The sequence below is a fragment of the Zonotrichia leucophrys genome, chromosome Z (genome assembly GCF_028769735.1).
Source record: "Zonotrichia leucophrys gambelii isolate GWCS_2022_RI chromosome Z, RI_Zleu_2.0, whole genome shotgun sequence".
Taxonomy (NCBI): domain Eukaryota; kingdom Metazoa; phylum Chordata; class Aves; order Passeriformes; family Passerellidae; genus Zonotrichia; species Zonotrichia leucophrys.
This window is the reverse complement of record NC_088200.1, coordinates 58,347,415-58,366,894: the sequence shown is the minus strand read 5'-3', so window position 1 is coordinate 58,366,894 and position 19,480 is coordinate 58,347,415. Positions and strand designations below refer to the sequence as shown.

The following is a 19,480-nucleotide window of genomic DNA, read 5'->3' as shown; positions in this document are numbered from 1 at the left end:
GCCAAGGCTGTCCTGGAGCTTCCCATTCCACGCTAGTCATTCCTTGTTGGTGAGAACAAGCTCCAGGACAGCATCTTTCCGTGCTGGTTGTTCTGTAGCCAGGCCTCTGTAATCCTCACAAAACACGCATCCTCACAAAACAAACCCCTCTCTCAACTTCTCCTCATCCCTAGGATACTTTAACCCTTTAATCCACCACCTAAGCAAAACTAACTTCCTCAACGGAGGACAAAACATTGCCTCTCACCTAAGTCCTCTGTCTTCTGGCTGTGTCACTGCTGCTCTATCATGTGAAACAACAGCAGTGTGTAATAGTCAGTGGACTGTTCAAGGCTCAGCAGCCTATCAGTGACATCCCTGCTATGACTCCCCAGTAAGCAGCACCTCTCCAGAGACTGTGTCAGGTCTCTCAGTACCTCTGAACCTCTCAGAAGTCACCTACTGCTACCACCCCTTGCCTTTTCTTAGTTGTGCTGGCTGTGATGTGGGACCAGATGGGGCTGCCTTAGTGGTTGTTATGCAGGGAGCAGATGGGGCTGCCTTACTCAGCCCTGGTGCTTCTCCTGATCTGGCAGGTCTTTCTTCTCAGTCTGCAGGGTGTTGAAGTGATTCTGTAAGGGCATCTCAGGCTTTGGGGAATTCTCTTCTTTCTGTGGGTCCTTGCTGTTGCAAGCTTCCATTCTCCTGTGTGATCACCCCCCTTCCTTCTGTGTGTGTTACATTTTGCTCTCTGTCTTCCCTGCTCCCTTGTTGCAGCATGTTTGAAAATTGTGAAGAGCCGTCTTAGAGTGGGAGATGCTTTAATGCTTCAAATGAATAACCCTGTAGACTGCTTGCTTTCTCCCCCTTCATATTCTGAGTTAGCTGTACTGAAGATAAGTGTGCTACTGAACTTTTTAACAGGGAGAACAGAAGAAGTTGGCAAGTTATCTAGAAAAATGCTTTATTCTACCTCTGGTTTTACCATTTATAATTACATGCTTTTCCTTAGTCAGAAAATGGTTCTTTCAACAGCTTTATGTGTTTGGTAGCATTTGATGTATTGCCAGATACTTAACCTGTTGGTTTTTTATCTCATAGGATCTGTGGAAAAATCTATAAAATATTCAAAAAATATTAATTATATTAATTTTTCTTACTTTCAGCTTACTTTTTTCTTTCAAAGTAAACTTATTCTAAAATGAGCTGTGACATCGAAGGTACTTTATCACCAGATTGTCAGAATCTTGTGCTGCAAGTTCCTCATGTTAGTTCTGCAAGCTGTACACATCTCTGCTTTCAGTTTCAGTGGCGGATTTGTCAAATGGCATGTTAACTTCCAGCAGCAGCCTGTTACTGCTGCAAAGCATAGTCTTGCCTGTGTTTGAACTGATTAGATTTTGGGTCATCACAGCATGCCAAGTCCAGGCTCTTTGGGTTAGTGGCACAACCCAAAGTGGATATGAATCTTTGAAATAATGCCTCCCTTGGCCTAAGTCCAGACTACACTGCATTTCATACACTGCCCTCCAAAAAAACAGGCTTTGTTAGGACAGAAGTGATTGTTTGAGACATCAGATTGGCAGGTCAGAGAGCATCGATGTTAACACACCCTGATCTTGTCTGCTGACACAGCTGTTTAATTTAAATCTTGTTTATTTTATGTCATGTCAGAGTATGAAAACTCTCTACTGATGTGAGTACACACACATGCAAACATTCTGTAGAATATGATCCCAAATATAAGCAGTTTTCAGTTCAGAAAAAAAAGTATTGCAAAAGTTGTTATCTTAAGCAGATTCAGAGATTATAGCAGAAGTTTTAAAATGACCACACTGAGTTATATGAGATCTGTAAGATAATGGTAAAGTTATATATGAACATACAAGTTTTATATGAACATACAATCATACAGATTTATAAACTAAATTCTGAAGGCAGAAAGAAAGGTTTAGCCAGTACAAAACAGGCAAGTAAATATGGTTTTTTGTACGTCCATGTATTTTTATGAAATAAGCATTTGAAACTTACAATTTGCTTTCCATTTTGAAGAATTTAAACTTTTTCTCATCCTGAGATACATAAATGGAAAATTCTAATAGCATTCACAGATAATATTCCCAAATAGTAGATTTAAGTACTTTTCCTTAAATATCATTCCGAAGGGAGTCTTTGAAATGTAGTGTCATTCTGTGTCTATTTATGTAATATGGAAAAATGTGCTTTTCTATGTTCATTCCTTTTTTTGGAGGGTTCTAGGTTGTATATTTTGAAGCAGCTTGATCATTGATAGCAAGGTAATACCTGAAGGAGGCTTCATTGTGCAACCTCAGCTTTGAAAGATTTTACTGAACCCCAGCGTCTTTGAAGATTGCCTACAAAATTTTAAATACCAGGGTGTCTTGTGACAATGAATGTACTTATGTTAAAGATGTTGTAACAAATGCAAACAACTTTTCCTTTGCTTTTCTCCTCATTCTTAAAAATCTGGAGGAAAAAACCCCAAAGCTACCAAAACTTCACAATGTCAATATGAACTCAACGTGTCAGGTTTGAATACAGAGTTTGGAAATGAAAATTAAAGATACATTTGGCAACTACAGCTGACAACATCATGTGTTCAGTAAAGCGCGTTTGGTGTTGTGAATGACTGACTTAGTCAATATGCTCCAGACAGTTATCAACACTCTTTAGACTCATTAAACTCTTACATTTCACTCTTGCCATTCTGATTACTTTATAGAACCAGGTACACTAGTAGAGAAATAAATTAACATATCGCTCCTTGTTTGTTTAAAATAAGTGCAAACACCAAATAACCAGCAAACAGTGGAAGTGTGTACTGTGGGCAAGGTAAATTGGAGGAGCCTGTCTCCAGTTTTGTAATGACTACCACTTTCCTCCTGAAAACCTGTCTCCTTGGCAAATCCACTCTCCCCAAAAATACTGTCTGCAAATGTTTGTGTGAATGGAAATAGATTACAAGAAGGTGGCAGTGTGATTTCTAAGTATGAATGAAGCTGCTGATGTATTTTTATAAGAGCAAATGTGTGTGTTTAAATCTTTTCCTTTGTAATCACTTCTTTGTGTAGGTGAATGTGGGAAAAAAAAGAGAAACCAAACAAAATGAGTTTAAAATTAAGTCACTTGAGAATATGATTTCACTGTGGTGTATAATATACAGGTCTAGATCATCCACCCTCTCTCTTGGATTTTGTTGATGCTTTGGTAAGAAATGTCCTGAATACATTATTGCTTTGTGAAAAATGATTAAGAAACACTGTCTCTGCTCTGCAGCTGCTATAGACACAGAACTACAAACTTGGCTTTTGTCAGAGATTTTTTTTTTTTAGCTCTCATAGCCTAAGGGGTAAAAATCCACTCACATTGGCATTACTGTAAAGTGAGACTGATATTCAAATGTTTTACATAGCAGTGTGAAGCTTTTTTAAAATAAATTTTGTTTTTCTATTTTAGACCAAACAAATCACACTTAAAGACTGTACAATTCCCACAGACACCTTTCCAAGCAGTTCCTTTATACAGAGCTGGAGAGGAGGCAAGATGTTGGCATAGCTGTTGACCTAAAAACCTGCTATGCCAACATATTGTCATCTTTCCTGTCTGTTTGCGGCAGAGGGAAGTTATACATTGTAATGGGCATTTGGAACAGCTTTAGTCTTTATAGACAACTTAAACTATTTTCTAGCCCTGCTTTTGAGTCAATGAGGCAAGTGTTTGTTAGTTACCTAACAAGCAAAGGAGGGATAGAACTGGACTTGGGTTTTTTAATTACTTAAACAGCAAACAGCTTAATGTGCTCTGAAAAAGTTAGTGTGGAGATGCAGAAACAAAGGGGCTTGAGTGGGCCATTGGGGGACAGGACAAGAATTGATTGGTTTCTCTGTCTGGCCTCTACATATTTGCAGAGAGGTTATGAGTTGTTTGCATATGAGTATTTCTGTTTACATATTTTTTTACTTTTCTGATTGTATTCTCCATCCTTGTGTACTTTTCATGTTTGAACTTTCTGTAAGAGCCATCTAGTAGGGTACTGGGCAATGAGAATACAGTACTAGTCATAAAATGAACAAGTATCCGCTAATGAAGTGTTGGAGCTGCATTTCATTGATCTGTTTTCAATAAATAATTACAAAAAAAAAAAACCAAAACAGTAGAACTTGATCTATAAGGTCTTGTGATTACTAAACAGGGAACCCCATGAAAAATATAAATTCTATGCAGCAATTCTGTCATTTGTATGCTTATTCTATATAAGGTGTTCCTTCACACAATTAGAATTTTGCTTTGAGAATCTAAAATTAGAGCTGGATCATAAGTAGTAGTGCTACTTAAAACAAACATAATGAAGCAGAACTTGATTTCACATTGCATACACAAAATTCTATGAAAGTACACATAAAAGTAGTCCTTTTACACTTCTAACTCATTCTTGCCACAGAAGCTCTGCATTTGATCTGTATATGAAAAAAAAAAAAAGAAGTTTATTATGATTAGGCTATGTCATTGCCAAACCTAACTTGGGGTTACTATCTGCACCCACCAAAACAAAAATATTCTAATAAAATGTTCTTACTACTTTCAGCTATGTAATATTCAGTGTTTTATAGCCTCTACATTGAGCCAGGTATGTATCTGTAGTGGGAAAGCTTTCAAGTGATGCCTAAACTTTTATATATATATATATATATATATATATATGTATATGTATATATATATACATATATATATATATGTTTATTGTATATAACACATTTTAGTATTTTAATGCACTCATGATGACAAACATGAAGTAGCACAGCAAATATAGTTGTAAAAAATTCCATCATTCTAGCAAACATAGAGAACACTCCTCTCCTGATTGATGTTGAAATTTAGATAACAAGATCTGAAGGCTAAAACACATCACCTTTATTTTAAAAGCAGGATAGAGAAAGAACTGAAAATTCAGCTCCCCTATTGTGTCAAACCTACCACAGATCCAGAGAGCAGCTATCATCTTTCTTGTGTAAAGGTGAATTCTTGCTCTCAAACAAGTAGTGTCCCCTTATTTGAGCCCCTTTCCTGTGATACTGAACCTTGTGCTACTGTTCTAATAAGCAAAATAAATACTACATGGTTTTCTGAAAGGAAAATAATGGTGAGAAGATACTTAACCTGTTAAAATGGATCAAGGAAAAATGGAGACAGATTTGATATCGGAAAACAATTATTATGGTCTGGTCCTTGTGGAGAGATATTCATGTTTGGCATAATAAGTTTTAAGTAAGAATAAGGCACTTAGAGTTACAACACAGTGTGATGTAGTCTGAAGTTTGCCTTGAATTTACTTACTTTAGCATGAGTAGCTGAATTTTCTGGAGCTGCATGCCAGTAGTTGCCAACTGTCACCTAGAGATGGCTGGAATAATTTTCTTAGTAATTTTCCTACTAGCATATACAGTGAGAATAATGTTGATTACAATCCAGTGTTTAAGTTATTGCCTAGCAGTCCTTACTTTAAACCGAGGGTTTCTGAATTTCCCATTCTCTACCAACTAAACTAGTTAATCAGAAGCACAAACCAGAAGATGAGGAGGCTGCAGTCCTCAGCAGAAGCTGAGTCTCAGCAAGATAAGAACAGTTACTGGCCTGTCCATGGGGTCATGGGAAAAGAATCCTAAAAATTAGGTGCCCCAGACCAAAAGCTCCCATTGCACCAAGAGGCATGTGCAGGGCACGAGGAACAAATGCATAAATTCTGAGGCAATTAAGGCCCATGGGTCTTGGTACAGGATTCCTCAATAGATTAACCGGGCTCTAGTTGTCCTATTGATGTACCATTCAGTTATTTGGTTATTTTTTCCTGCAGCTGGACGACAGAAACTCTCCTGTGAGGAACGTAGAGTGAAGAAATTTCTTTTTTTATATATTACATAGGGTCTACATGCATACTGTTTTAGTGGTATGCATGTAGATCCTAAACAGTACTGGCCTTATGCTCAACAAACTACACAGCATAAGCATATTCTATGATGAGACAGAAGTTATGGCAAGCTCTTACTATTTCTGTAGGAAACAACTGTGCTTTAGGAACAATATATCTATGATACTCTAGATACTCTGGACTGTAAACTGTCTACTACATCATAGGACGCACACTCAACAGGTGTACCTCAAGTGAAGTGTAACTGATTTACTTGTTTTGTGCATATAAACTTAAAATTTTTGTTGAAGGTGACCTGTTGAGAAGAATGATAAATGGTGCAGGAAAGAGCTGAACAAGAACAAGGAAAATTTTCCATATCTTTCTTGCCAAATACAAAACTGGGCAGAATTACAAGGAAGGGGAAGGCAAGGGCCTGGGGTGAGATTCTGACCTTGCTGGTGTCAGCACAACTATTGTTCCGTCTTTTAGGATCATCGATTTAGGATGAGGATACAGACATGGAATTGAGTTCTTTGTTAGCAAGGTCTCATAGCATCTTCTATGAGCCTCAATCCTTAACAATGCTCAGTTGTTGTGCTTCATTTACCATCCTAACACTAGCACTTCCATACTCTGCTCCTGCTTTATGACACAGGAGTAGAGGGAACTTGGAGGCCTCTTTGTGCTGATAAAAAAAGAAGAGAATTAGTCCAGGAGGGAGCTGGGCAATGGAATACGGAAGTACTCCGCCAGCCAGCCCAGTGATGTTCTTCATTAGTCATCAACATTCAACAGCAGTTGGCCAACTTGGCTCCTGTGACTATGGAAATATACTGTGAGTATAGCACATGTCCAAAATAAGAAAATACCATGAACTCAGGAGGGGGAAGGCAGAAGAGGCAAAAGTAACTGAAGACTAGTAACACAAAGTGTCTTCTGTAAAAGAGGAAGCAAACAGACTTGATTTTTCCAGTGATTCCATTATCCTCTACTCTGGATCCAGTACTTAGAATCTCTACCTGATTTCATGTGATGACATGTTCTGTATAGCACTGAATTTACTCTGCCCTGCTACCTGATAATTGCTAACACAATTGAGACATGCGGTGAGGCAAGAAAAAACACAGAACAAAGGTTTCTCTTGTTTCATATTTTTGTGATCATAGCACAAGTAAAAACAAACTGCTTGTTTCAGTGTGTTGACTTGTCTGGAGAGTAGCAGTCAGGACTTCTGGAAGACAAAGGCCTATCCTCATCCAGACCAACTGCAAAACATCTTTTCCAGAGGGAGATTATAACTGTTCACTCACAGTGCATAAGTCAAAACAAGAAGTAGTCCTCAGATGATGCACAGTATTGGAAGCTGTTTGTCAACAGCATGGTTTGCTTCTCACTTTGGAATTTTTTTTCAGTAAATAACAAAGACTTTGCTGATCTGTCATAAAGAATGAGATTGGAAGGATAGAACACAAAAAGGCGAAGCTACATCTCAATTCAAAAAATGAATTTGAATCTAGGTTGACTGCTGGTAAAAGTTCCTTAAAATATTCTCTTTCATAATCTCTTTCATAAGTAATTTCTTAGATTATTTTCTAAGAGTATGCTCAAGCAACTACTTGATGAATACTCAATTTTTGATAGCTCCATTGCCAAATGTCCCTGGCATTAAGTATTTTGGATGCAGTTAGAAGTAGTTTCATTCATGGTGTCTGCAATCTCTGTAGAGCATTTCTTCAGTAATTCAAGGGTAAATTGCATTATTTTTGTTAGTTGGTTTCTACCCTATAAAATCATTATTAAGAGGAGGTACCTGTTTAAGTTGTGGGAGCTCACTTTTTGTGTTCACTGCTGCATTTGCATTCTTTCAGAGCTAAAATGTTTTCCAGTGCTGAAGTACATGCCTGACTGCAGAGCAGGAAAAAGGAAAAGGGACATAATTGAATAGGAAATGGGATTAAACTGTTTACTTACTGCCATTTCAAGGAGAAAAAGTCAGGCTTACTTGAGAAAGATGATACAAAGTTAATAATGGTACTAAAAAAGTAATTCTGCTTGCTCAAGAACAAGAAGAGACTGGATAAAAGTTGGCATATACAAAAGGGAAACTATTGCAAAGCTCTTTCCTCCTTTTCCTTCACATGATGAAACTTGCTTACATCTTCTGCTGACCTGTGTGCATATAGGGAGATTTATTGGTTGATTCATAGATAGGTAAGTTTGTGTGCCCACAACAGCAATTCTGAAATACATTGTTAAGAATCTACTTAAGGTATTTTAAAATTAACACAGTACCATGTCGTTTTTGGATTATCTTCCCCACCTCAACATCAGTCTCTCCTGAACCACAGCAGACACCAAATAAGGCACACAGGTGTGAATAAGTGTCTTATTTACACAGCAGAAATCCCACCACCCCTAACCAAAATTACAGTTTCTCTGAATAAATTCCATGTTTCTTAAACCCCTGCCTTATAGTTGAGAAGCTGGTTAATAAATTCCCAACATTCATAAGATACTGTAAATCAAAGCATAAGAAATTTCTCATGTCTATCTTCAAATGTCTCTTGTTCTTCTCCGGGTATGTATCTGAACTAATTTTAATTCAAGTGGTACCTCCTCAGGCAATGTTCCAGATTTACTCAGGTGACCATTAGCTGGATGGTCAAACTGGGCTCCTGGCTACTCATTTATGCAGATATCACAATTCCAGGCAAAATATACATAATCCAGCAAACTGATGTGATAATTCCTCTACGAACTGCTAAACTGTTTTCCAGCAATATCCCAAGGAACACTGTGCATATACCTCTGCCTCCATCTTCTGCTGAATTTGTAGAACATGGTCTAAGAACTAATCTGTGTACATATTTAACAGTATTTGGATGAGCATATTCTCGTCATGGAGCCATAAATAAGTCAAAATTGACTAAAAAAGCCTTTCAAGAATTTGGAATGCATGAAAAGTTTCCAGTGCAGCATGTCTTCTGAGCCCAGGGGTAACCTCGCTAAACTCTCATGTGGGAGAGCTACACAGTTGCGTTATCCAAGTGCCCTGACCTGGTGAAGTGATGGCATGAGGTTGCATTCTTTCTTAGTACTTCTTTTTATGACTTCAGGAAGAGTAAAGAATGGCTGAAGAAGGATGCAAACAATAAATACCTGTAATTTCAATACTGTTAAGGAAGTTTACTTGAATAATTGTAATTTCATGCATACTGGTGACATCATGTCTCTTCAGTACACGACATATGGGTCTTCAGGGCAGCAGACTTCCCTCTCTCTTTTCCATTCTAGAACCAGGAAGAAAAAGTTATTTCCTAAGGGAAAGTCTTTGCACAGTAACCAGCACCCTCTTGTGTTCACGGCGAGCAGAGGACAAACCGTGTGCCTAGTAACTCCGGATCACTCTGGAGCTTCATCCTGCAGCACTTTCCTCAGCCCCAAACCTGACATAACAGCAGGAGCCTGAAGTCTTATACATATTTCTCCAATAGCTGCTGGCTATTGCCCAGACAGGAAAGCAGTAATTAGCACTACTTTATGTACCTTAATTTTCTCAAACACCATCAGAAATATTCTGATAACAAATAATCTGAACAACTTCTGCCCCAGGTCTTCCTTTTGAACTACCACAAAGCTCAGAGGAGCTTTCCAAGAAGCTTGGGTGTTTTTCAAGATAGAATTTACACAATGTCTTCAACAGAAGCCAGGAAGTTTTCTATGGCTCTTCTGATCTCCTATGCTTTACTCAGTTAAGGATTTATGAGATAGAAACCCGTATAAATAAAGTAATAGCAATGAAATGACACAAGTAAATCCAAATCAGAACAAATATGCAGTTTGGCTAGGGTACAGTACTGGTATCTAAATAAAAGAAAAACTGGTGCAACCACCAGTGGATCAGTTCTTCAGCCACTAAACTGTCCCTGAAGTGTTATTTATGTTGTTTTCCTATTTACTTTGTACAGAAATTCAGAATTGCATATAGTTTCCATACAGTCCTCTGTAGAAACTACTTAATAGCTGCAGTTTAATACGTACAGGTAGTATGTGATAGCTCTGAATCCATGTGCCCACCTTCCAGAGCAAGTTAAAAATCCATTAATTCCTCACCTTATTAACCTATAAAGCAAACTGGATAACAGCCACAGTAGCCCTAATTATAGGACCCATGTTTAGATAAGGGCCTGCAAATGGGAGAAATATAGCCATGACCACACACCACCCAAACCGGGATAAACAAGACCACATAGTGACATGTAATGAGGTTTCTATATCCAGCACACAAAAAGAAAAAATTAATAGGTTACTTAAGAACCGTTATTCCTTTTTTTTACCCTTTTTCTGCCAATGCCCTTGGGCCCCACGCTTGGGCACCAAAATCTGTCTCTGTTTGAAAGACAGGTGTCTGCTAGGGAAGGCAGGAGCCTCCCTTGGAATGGAGAATGTAAACCCTCCCCTCCAAAATTGCTATATGTTTGAAATTAGGGGCTCTCAGGAAAAAATATTGGAGTAGGACTAACAGTTCTTTAGTAGTGTGTATAACGAGAACAAACCAACAACAACTACGGCATTAGCAATTAACAGACCCTGGAGCCCAGTCCCGGCCTGCTCGGCCGCGGCGCTTTCCCTCTGCTGCAGTTCCGGGCTTGGCCGGCAGGGGCGCTGCTGCTCCCGAGGGCGGGACGGGGGCGGTGCCTCCCCCAGCCTGCAGGGGGCGCTGTGGCGATGGCGGCTCGGCCCGGACGGGCAGGGATGGGGCAGAGGCCTCGCTCCGCAAACCCCATGGCACCGATCCCGGGGCCCAGCGGGACTCTTGGGAGCACCAGGCTGGGATGGCAGGGATGAGCAGAAACCCAGGGGTGGTGGACGAGATGCATCAGAAACTCTGCAGCCATAGCTGGAACCTGCTGGGTGTCTGGGCAGGGCAGGGCAGGGTGCAGGACCCAGCAGCTGAAGTAAAGCAGCTCCCAGTTGGGTTATGGAGATGGCAGCAAATTCCCTTCCGCAAGCTGCAAGTCCGACCATGCTCCTCCAAAACTCACTGAGAGAGAGAGAGAGCCCCCTAATCCCCAGCCCCATCTTTTTCCTGCCTCTGTTTTTGCTGTACCTCTTTTCCCCGAGGTAAACTCCCAAAACCCAGAGGAGTACTGTCTCAAACACCCAGCCATCCGTGTTTCCTAGCAACTCAATGGGAAAAAAATTCACAAGGAAACAGGAAAGAAAAGGTAAGAAAACCCCCAACCTCTTACAGGCTAATAAAAAACGAGGTGAACAAATGCGTGCTTGCTCTACAGAGCTTTTTGGGAAAAGAAGATGAATTTCTAGCTGATACAACCGAGAAGAGTGTACCTGAATGTACGTACACAGTTTGTGGTAGCTGGGAGTGGGGCTGGGCCCAGCCTCGTCCCCAGTGGCACAGCTGTGAGAAGCAGCATTGACAGCAGTGAGCCATGGAGTGCCCAGGGGCACCAAAGGAGCAAAGGGCGCACAGGTGCAGGGCATGAACGTGAGGGGTGTAAAGGGTTGGGCTAAAGGGCAAGAAGTGCAGATCCTTGCAGCCTTCTGAAATGTTGTTACTCTGTATGGGCAGGTTCTAAATAGTCTGGAAGGTTAGTCAGGGGAAATGTACATTAACCAGATCAGTACAAACTGACATACTGGAGCTCCTGCTCCATAAGTGACAAAATCAGCACATCTACTAACATTGGTATTAACATTAACTAGAGTTACTAAGTCTATTGTGAAGAATGGCAGGGTATGATGTCTTTTTTATAGAGTCATAGAATTCTTTGGGGTGGAAGGGATCTTTAGTGTCCATCTGGTCCAATACCTCCCTGCAATGAGCAGGGACATCTTCCACTAGATCAGGTTGCTCAGAGTCCTGTCCAACCTGACCTTGAGTATTTCCAGGTTGGGGCACATACTACATCTCTGGGACACCTGTGCCTTTTTTTTTGCCACCCTCATCATAAAATTACTTTTTGCCACCCTCATCATAAAATTACTTCCAACTGAAATTTACCCTTTTTCGGTTTAAAGCCACTGCCCTCTGTCATATTGTCACTGCCCTGCTGAGAGCAGTGCCCATCTTTATTATAAGCTGTCTGTGAGTATTGAAAGACTGCAGTAAGATTTTCTTGTAGCTTTCTGTTCCCTGAACAACCTCAACTATTTCTGTCTTTCCTCCCAGGTGAGGTTTTCTATCCCTCTGATCATTTCCATAGCCATCCTCTGGACTCACTCCTGCAGTTCCATGTCCTCCCTGTGCTGGGGGGCCAGAGCTGGATGCAGGTTCCAGGTGGGCTCTCCCCAGAGCAGAGCAGAGCAGAGCAGAGCAGAGGGGCAGAATCCCCTCCCTGCCCTGCTGCCCACGCTGCTCTGGATGCAGCCCAGGACACGTTTGTCTCTCTGGACTGGGAGTGCCATGGCTGGGTCATGTCCAGCCTCTCACCCACCAGCACCCCCAAGCCCTTCTCGCAGGGCTGCTCTCCATCTGCTCATGCCCAGCCTGTCCCCTGATACTGGGGGTTGTCCTGGCCCAGGTGCAGCACCGTGAGCTTGGCCTTGTTGATCGTCATGGGATACCTGTGGGCTCCTTCTTGAGCTTGTGCAGATCCCTCTGGACAGCATCCTGTCCTTTAGGAATGTCAGCTGCACCACACAGCTTGGTGTCATCTGCAAACACTGTCTGTGTCTTTGCTGAAGACATTTAACAGTACTGATCCCAATACAGATCACTGAGGGACACTGCTTTTTATTGATGTCCCTCTGGACATTGGGCAGTTGACCACTACCCTCTGGATGTGACCATCTGGTCAATTCCTCATCCACCAAGCAATCCACCCATCCAGTCCATCTCTCTCCAGTTTAGGAGGAGGATGGTGGGGGGAGGCAAAGGCATTACAGAAGTCCAGATAGATATCTGTATCTCTTCTCTTGTCACTCCACCACAGAAGGCCACTGGGTTGGTCAGGCAGGACTTGCCCTTGGTGAAGCTGTGCTGGCTGTTTCAGATAATCCCCCTGTTCCCTATGTGCCTTAGCACAGCTTACAAGGGGATCTGTCTTCCCAGGCGTAGAAGTGAGCCCTCACCACCATCCACTCTCTCTGTGCCAGACCCTGAGACGTAATTTGTGGTTCACAGTTAATACCCAGCAGCTGGTTATTTGCCTCGGTGTGATCATTTCTGTGAATCCTATAGGATCCTAGAAGACAATAACAGAGGACTGGAAGATGGGAATTACTTCTGGGACAAAGTCTAGCTCCTGTGTGGTTGTGGTTGTTCTGTTACAGCAGTGCCTACAAGTGAGAATACATTCTGCTTCCCAGGCAAAACAGGCAGGATCTCCAAATTGCAATCAAGTCAATTACCACATACAAAAGAGTATTTGCCATTTACTTGGGAGGAATTAAAAGAGCCACCCTTGAATGCTTAATCAGTATTTATGTTTTCATTTCCAATCTCATTATGGCTGCTATTGCAGACAGACTGTGGAAGGGCTCCAGGCAGGTCCCACAGGTCCCTTCTGCACAATCTTGCCAAAGTCTGAAGGCCCAGACCTGAGCTGAAAAAAGGCTCACACAGATGGATGAGGGACTGGGGAGGGGGGTGGTGAAGGAAGGCTGCTCAGGTTCCTGAGTCTCTTTTTGTGCAGCCTTCCTTGCCAGCAAGGGGTGTTACCTCATCTCCTAGGGACCTAGATCTGAAGGGTGACTTGCTGGTAGTTGTAAGAGGTCACAGATTCACAGGCAAGGTATTGCTGTGTGTTCCAGATTGCTCTACTGTAAGAAAAAAAAAATCCATTCCTCAAAATCCCATTCATCACTGTTAAGCTAACACACTCATTTAGACAAGAGACAGCTGCGTGCTGAGAATGTTATTCCATTACAACACTGCCACCTCTTGTTCTTCTGCTGGTTTCATTTTTGCCCAGCTCCACTCCAATCTGTGGTGGATCCACCACCAACAGAAAGGCATAAACTCTCCACTATTTTTGTTAAACTGAAACCTTACAAGGAAGAGCGACTGGCTGGATGCAATGTCATGTACTTGTATACAAGCTGCAAAAAAGCAGAGCACTTGAAAAGAGCCACATATTTTATCAATCAGTGTTGATTAGTGTGTAACTATTTTCCCTGCTAACTCAGAGAAGGAGAGACTGAAAGAAATGGGGTGGGGAAAGAGGGGGAACAAAGCAAACCTACCACAACAACAAAAAAAACCACCCTAGAATCTGAGAAGCAGCAAAATCCACCTCAGGAGAAAATTGAATGGGGTTTGTCCAGTATATGTGAAATACATTTTATCCGTGCAATGTTACCTTCAAACTCTGTGACTTCCAATGTGAACCTCAGTTTTCCTCTCAGTACTTGTGCAATCTGTTACCCAGGGGCTGCCAATGCTGGTTAAAGAAGAGCAGTGCCTGCCTCCACCAGGAACACCAAGAATTATGTAGAGTCTCCTGGAGAAGACTTGGCTGCAGATAAATAATGTAAGTTGATTGTCTTTGAGTTTAGAACTAAGTGGTCTCTGGGAAGAAGTTTGCTCTAGAAGGAGGAGGATCACACCGTGCTAGCAGGTGTGACATGGGGAAAGCCCACAGATGGCATGGAAAAGAGACAGATTGACTGTGCCTCTTTGTCCAGCTGCTTGATGTTCAACTAGTTCTTCATTGGGGTTTGACTGCTGGCAGAGATGGGGCTGCTGCATGGATTCCTTGATTTCTAGCACTGTATTTAATTATTTCAGATATCAGTTATATAAAACACTCTCTTGAATTAACACTTTTTTGCTAGACTTTTTAATGATGTCTCTCTATGTTTCAGTCTTCATGTGCAGAGTAGCTGAAAAGAGGGGTAATTTTTTAGCCCAACCCAGGTACCTGGGAGCTGCCAGAAGCCTCTGAAACGGCTGAGCCACCCAGGCACACAGCACGAATCCCCTGGCTGTGGGGCCAGCTGAAACTGCTGGCCAACTGCTGGTCACCACTCAGAAAGAAATAACCTAACAACAGCCCGTCAGGGACAGTTTTCACAGCTCTTTCTAGCTGGAAGATCCAGTCAAAAAGAAAAATTTGTTTTTCAGATGGAGTTAGCAGGAGACAAGCAGATTTACAGTGGTTGACTCCTAATACAATAGGACTTGAAGCAGTTGGGTTTTTCTACTTCGTACTCAGTAAACACATTAATTCTGAACCACATCTATTGGATCCAGACTTTCTTGCAACCCTTTCTGGTGTCTAAATCCAAGATGAACCCTCAAAATCTGTGCTTCTTGCTGTGGACACATCGTTTGCAGGGCCCACCCTGGAAGTGTTAGTAAGGTGAAATCAAGAGATATTTTAAATTAAAAAATTGTGTCATTTCATGCAATTTATTTCAAGTGAAAAATATGCAAATGCCAAGTCTGTCCTGACTCCTACAGCATAAGTTTCTCTCCTGACCTAATTTTTTTTATCTCTACAATAGAAATATCCATCATGTCATGTAAGTGATCATGTATAATCAACAAGATAAGAGCCCTCAGGTTAGTGCACACAGTATTGCAGGGAGTATAGTCATAATGTCAGTATCATGAAAGCAGTCCCAAAATCCTGATTCCTTAAGTCAGGTTTTAGATTTATGATTTTGATCTTTATGTAAGACACATTTATAATTTTGAGCACTATAATCTGGCAAAACAATAACTATAAAATCAATACATAAGTTGAATATTTCTTGATATATTTTGGTCCAATATTTCATGTTTCAGTCCAATTCTATGTAAATACACCTTCAATAAATGCTACATGTAGAGTCAGTCTACACAAGCAGTTCATTGAGATGCTTATGGTGCTTGGGGCTGGACACAGCCATTGGTTATTAAATCCCTTAATAATCTAGTTTCACTTCTGAATGATCCTGAAGTAATAACAGGATATTATATATACCATATAAGGTAGCAAAAGGGGATGTTTCAGATGAGGGAAGCATGGAAAAATTATCCTGAATGGGAAAATTAAATACATCCAGAAACTGATGCCAAGGAGTGAAGCTGGGTGGCTTAGCTTACATCCTGGATTTTAAATATAAGTTATAAATACCTGTACACACACAAAAAAACACTCGTGTTTGTTAGCTACTATAAGTAAAAACCTGTATTTAAAGGATAGAGTCGTATGGACACTCACTAGCAGTGCTCTGTACCACAACAGATACTGACAGGACTGTCAAACAGCCAGAGTATAAAAACCACTGAAATATAAGTCCTTGTTTTTGTTTGTATGGAACCAAAAAGAGATGCTACAAAAATTGTTTCATTCTTCATTGAGAAATTAAGGATTTCTACAATATATCGGGGAAATACCATAAAAAACATCTGCAAGCAGTTACAAGTTTACAAAACCTGGTGCTTGGCTCCAGCCCTGCAAATGCACTATCTCACCCTCCCCCAGAGGCCTTACTCACCCACGGTCACAGCAGCTGCCGGCAGAGCTGGCTGCCGCTCCTGACTGCTCTTGCCCTGGTCACAATATATCCATTTTCTTTGTCAAGTCCTCCTCACAGTGTTCCCACCAAGCGCGCCATGGCTCCTGCTTTAATTTCACCCTCCCCTCCTGACGCCCCCACAGACACATTCCCCCAGGCCATGGCACACCTCAGTCTTGAGGCCCCACCAGTTAAAACAGCCTTCACACTCTGGGTGTTTTCAGCTACACTTGATTTTATCCTTCTCCAGGCTAAGAAGAACTCATTCCAGTCCTGAAAAATAGTAACTAATAACAACAATAAACCCCAGCAACTACAATACCTGCAATAATAATAGTAGCAATACCCGTAGCAAAATGAGCAGTGGTGGGTTTGTTTTTGAAGTCAGCTCCTCTGTACCTGTTTCAGTCAGAATTCCTTATGTGCTCTTACTGTTTAGAAGTAAAGCAAATGCCTTACAGAAGCCTTTTTCTCACAAAGCTCTGGCTTTCTCACTTATATTTGTGCTCTCTTCAGCATGGAATATGAGATTCCCTTGTGATGTCTTTCCACAGTGTCTGCCTTGGCCCATGCAGCCCCTCATCTCCATGCTGATAGAATTAAGAGCTGGTTCTTGCAAAGACACCCACAGATGAATTGTGACAAATGAGAGGCAGGAATTTCCTTCAGGCATCCATCATTTGTTGGAATCTAACACAAAGTAACATAGACGATCCAGCTCATGGTAGTCACTCCCATACAAGTCCCTGCAGCCAGGATACACCCTGTCCTCTCCCAAAGAAAAACCTGAAGCCTCTGTATTTGTCACAGTGCCCCTGGGTGCCTGTGGTGAGGGAGCGGACATCAGCTGAACAGTGCCAGAACACATAAACCTTGGTTTCTAGTCCTGTCCTGACCTGGCTGATAAGCCTGGCTAAAGCACACAGTAACACTTGCAGTAGTTTTGGAGATACCCTCAGCCTCTTCCTCTGAGTGCTAGGGATGTGATTTAATTCCTATGTGTGAATTAGAACACCCAAAATACTGTCATCAGAACACTGACTTTATTAATCGAGACAAACAAAGGATTAAAACACGTTATGAGTTTGCTGAAATACGCAGTGTACCTCTGGAGGACAGACATATTTATATACATCAGTTCATTGTAGAAACTTGAGTAGGATATCCCCAGGTAGTTTGCAACGAATCCAGACAGCTTTCTCTCCGTGGTGGCCCTGGTAAAGCAGCCAATATTCCCCCAGCCCCACCCCAGCCGTGCTAGTGCCGGACCCCCCGCACACCATCAGTGTCCCTCTCATGCCGGACTGTCTACAGCCCAGGGTGAGCACAGCTGGATTTGGTCTGAGGCCAGCGGTGCGGGTGAGCCCCACCGAGGGCTGCAGGCTGCTGACTCTGGCCTGTGCCCAACTGGGTCCTCGGCGCGGGGCGGCAAGAGAGAGGGGTCAGGGTGCTGTGGACACACCCGCAACCCGGCTGTCCCCGCTACCCCCAGCCACCCCAGGGGAGTCCCCTGGCCCCGGCTCCTCCGGCCGGCAGCGGGTGGATATTTTCCGCCCGAGGAAGGAGCCGAGCACCCCGGGGCACGGCACGGGGCCAGTACGGCTTCCCGGCACGGCTTGGCACTACTCGGGTCTGCACTGGGACGGCACTGCAGCTCCCGGGACGGGCACCTCTACTCCCAAGGCACGGCCCGGGATTTTCCTGGACGGACAAAAACAAGCGGGGGAGGAGGCGAGGGAGAGGACGGGGTGGGGCGTGGGAGAGAAAGAAAACAGCTCCACGGATGTCGGATGTCACGGACAGCGTTACACGGGCGACGCGGGGACTTCTCGCCGCGTTTCTCGGGCAGAGGAGCTGCGGGAAGTCGCCGGCAGGTCGGGGCGGTCAGACGTCGGTGCCTGCGCTCCCGGCGGCTTGTCCCGGGACGCCTCTGCTTACAGGCACTTGAGGAGGAAGGAATTGCACGACGTCCCCCGAGGGCAGTCGCAGAGCTTCCCGATGCGAGCCCCCTTCCTCACGGCGCACTGCTCCCCGGCGTCGCACTGCGGGCAGCGGCCGGCCGTGAGTGGGACCGCCACCAGCGGCCGCCCGGTTCTGTCCCGTCCCGTCGCGTCCTGTGCCGTCTAGCCTAGTCCCATTCTCTCCCGTGTCGTCTCTTCCCGTCTAGACCAAGTCCTACCCCTTCCCTTCCCTTCCCTTCCCTTCCCTTCCCTTCCCTTCCCTTCCCTTCCCTTCCCTTCCCTTCCCTTCCCTTCCCTTCCCTTCCCTTCCCTTCCCTTCCCTTCCCTTCCCTTCCCTTCCCTTCCCTTCCCTTCCCTTCCCTTCCCTTCCCTTCCCTTCCCGTTCCCTCTACCATTCCGTCCCGTCTCGTCTCGTTCTGTTCTACTCCCTTCCCTTCCTTTTTATTCCCTTCCTGGTCCCGTCCCGACCCGTCCCGCTGGGACACCCACCATGGGCACCTGCCCGAACTTCTTCTCGTAGTGCGGTCCCCTCTTGCTCTTGAGCTTCTCCAGCACCTCCTGCAGCGCCTCGATCTGCCGAGAGACCAGAGAGCCGCCGTCAGACCGCGCCCGCCCCGCCGCCGCCCCCCGCCCGTTCCCGGCCCCCGCCGCACCAGCTCCTTCTCCCGGGAGGCGCCGCCGCCGCCGGGCGGTCCCAGGTCGCGGGCGCGGCGCGGCGGGGTCGATCCGTGCCCGCGGGCGCTCAGCAGCAGCGCGGCCGCCACGGCGCACAGCGCCAGCGCCCGGCAGCTCTCCATGGTGCTGCCGCCCCGTCGCCGCCGCCGCCGCTTTTATAGCGCCGCGCCCGCCCCGCCGTGCGTCAGCGCCCACCGCCGCGCCCCGAGTGCCGGCACGGCACGGCACGGCTCCGCGCCCCCACCGCCCGAGCGCCCCGGTCGGCGCCCCAAAGCGCCGGCCGTCCCTGGCCCTGGGGCCAAACAGCGGATCCGTCTCTGAGGGCGGCCGAGGGGAAGGCGGCCGGGCCAGCCGCGCCCTGCCCGCGCTCCCTGCGCTCGTCCACAGTCGAGAGCTGTGGGCAGAGTGGGAAAGTATTGCCTCGCCCCTGGGGGCTGGGATGGTTGAGGGAGAGGGTGGACTTGGA

The 19,480-nt window shown here is 44.2% G+C and overlaps 1 protein-coding gene across 1 annotated transcript; it reads right to left on the bottom strand.

The window, feature by feature from the left end:
• Positions 1-17,399: 17,399 nt before the first annotated feature.
• Positions 17,400-19,137, bottom strand: CARTPT (CART prepropeptide). Its single transcript, XM_064735877.1, has 3 exons — positions 18,993-19,137; positions 18,829-18,912; positions 17,400-18,420 (listed from the first exon to the last, which is right to left on the bottom strand). Exons 1-3 carry the CDS (start codon positions 19,134-19,136, stop codon positions 18,313-18,315), a joined length of 336 nt encoding a protein of 111 aa, XP_064591947.1. The 5' UTR covers position 19,137; the 3' UTR covers positions 17,400-18,312.
• Between the last annotated feature and the right edge of the window lie 343 nt (positions 19,138-19,480).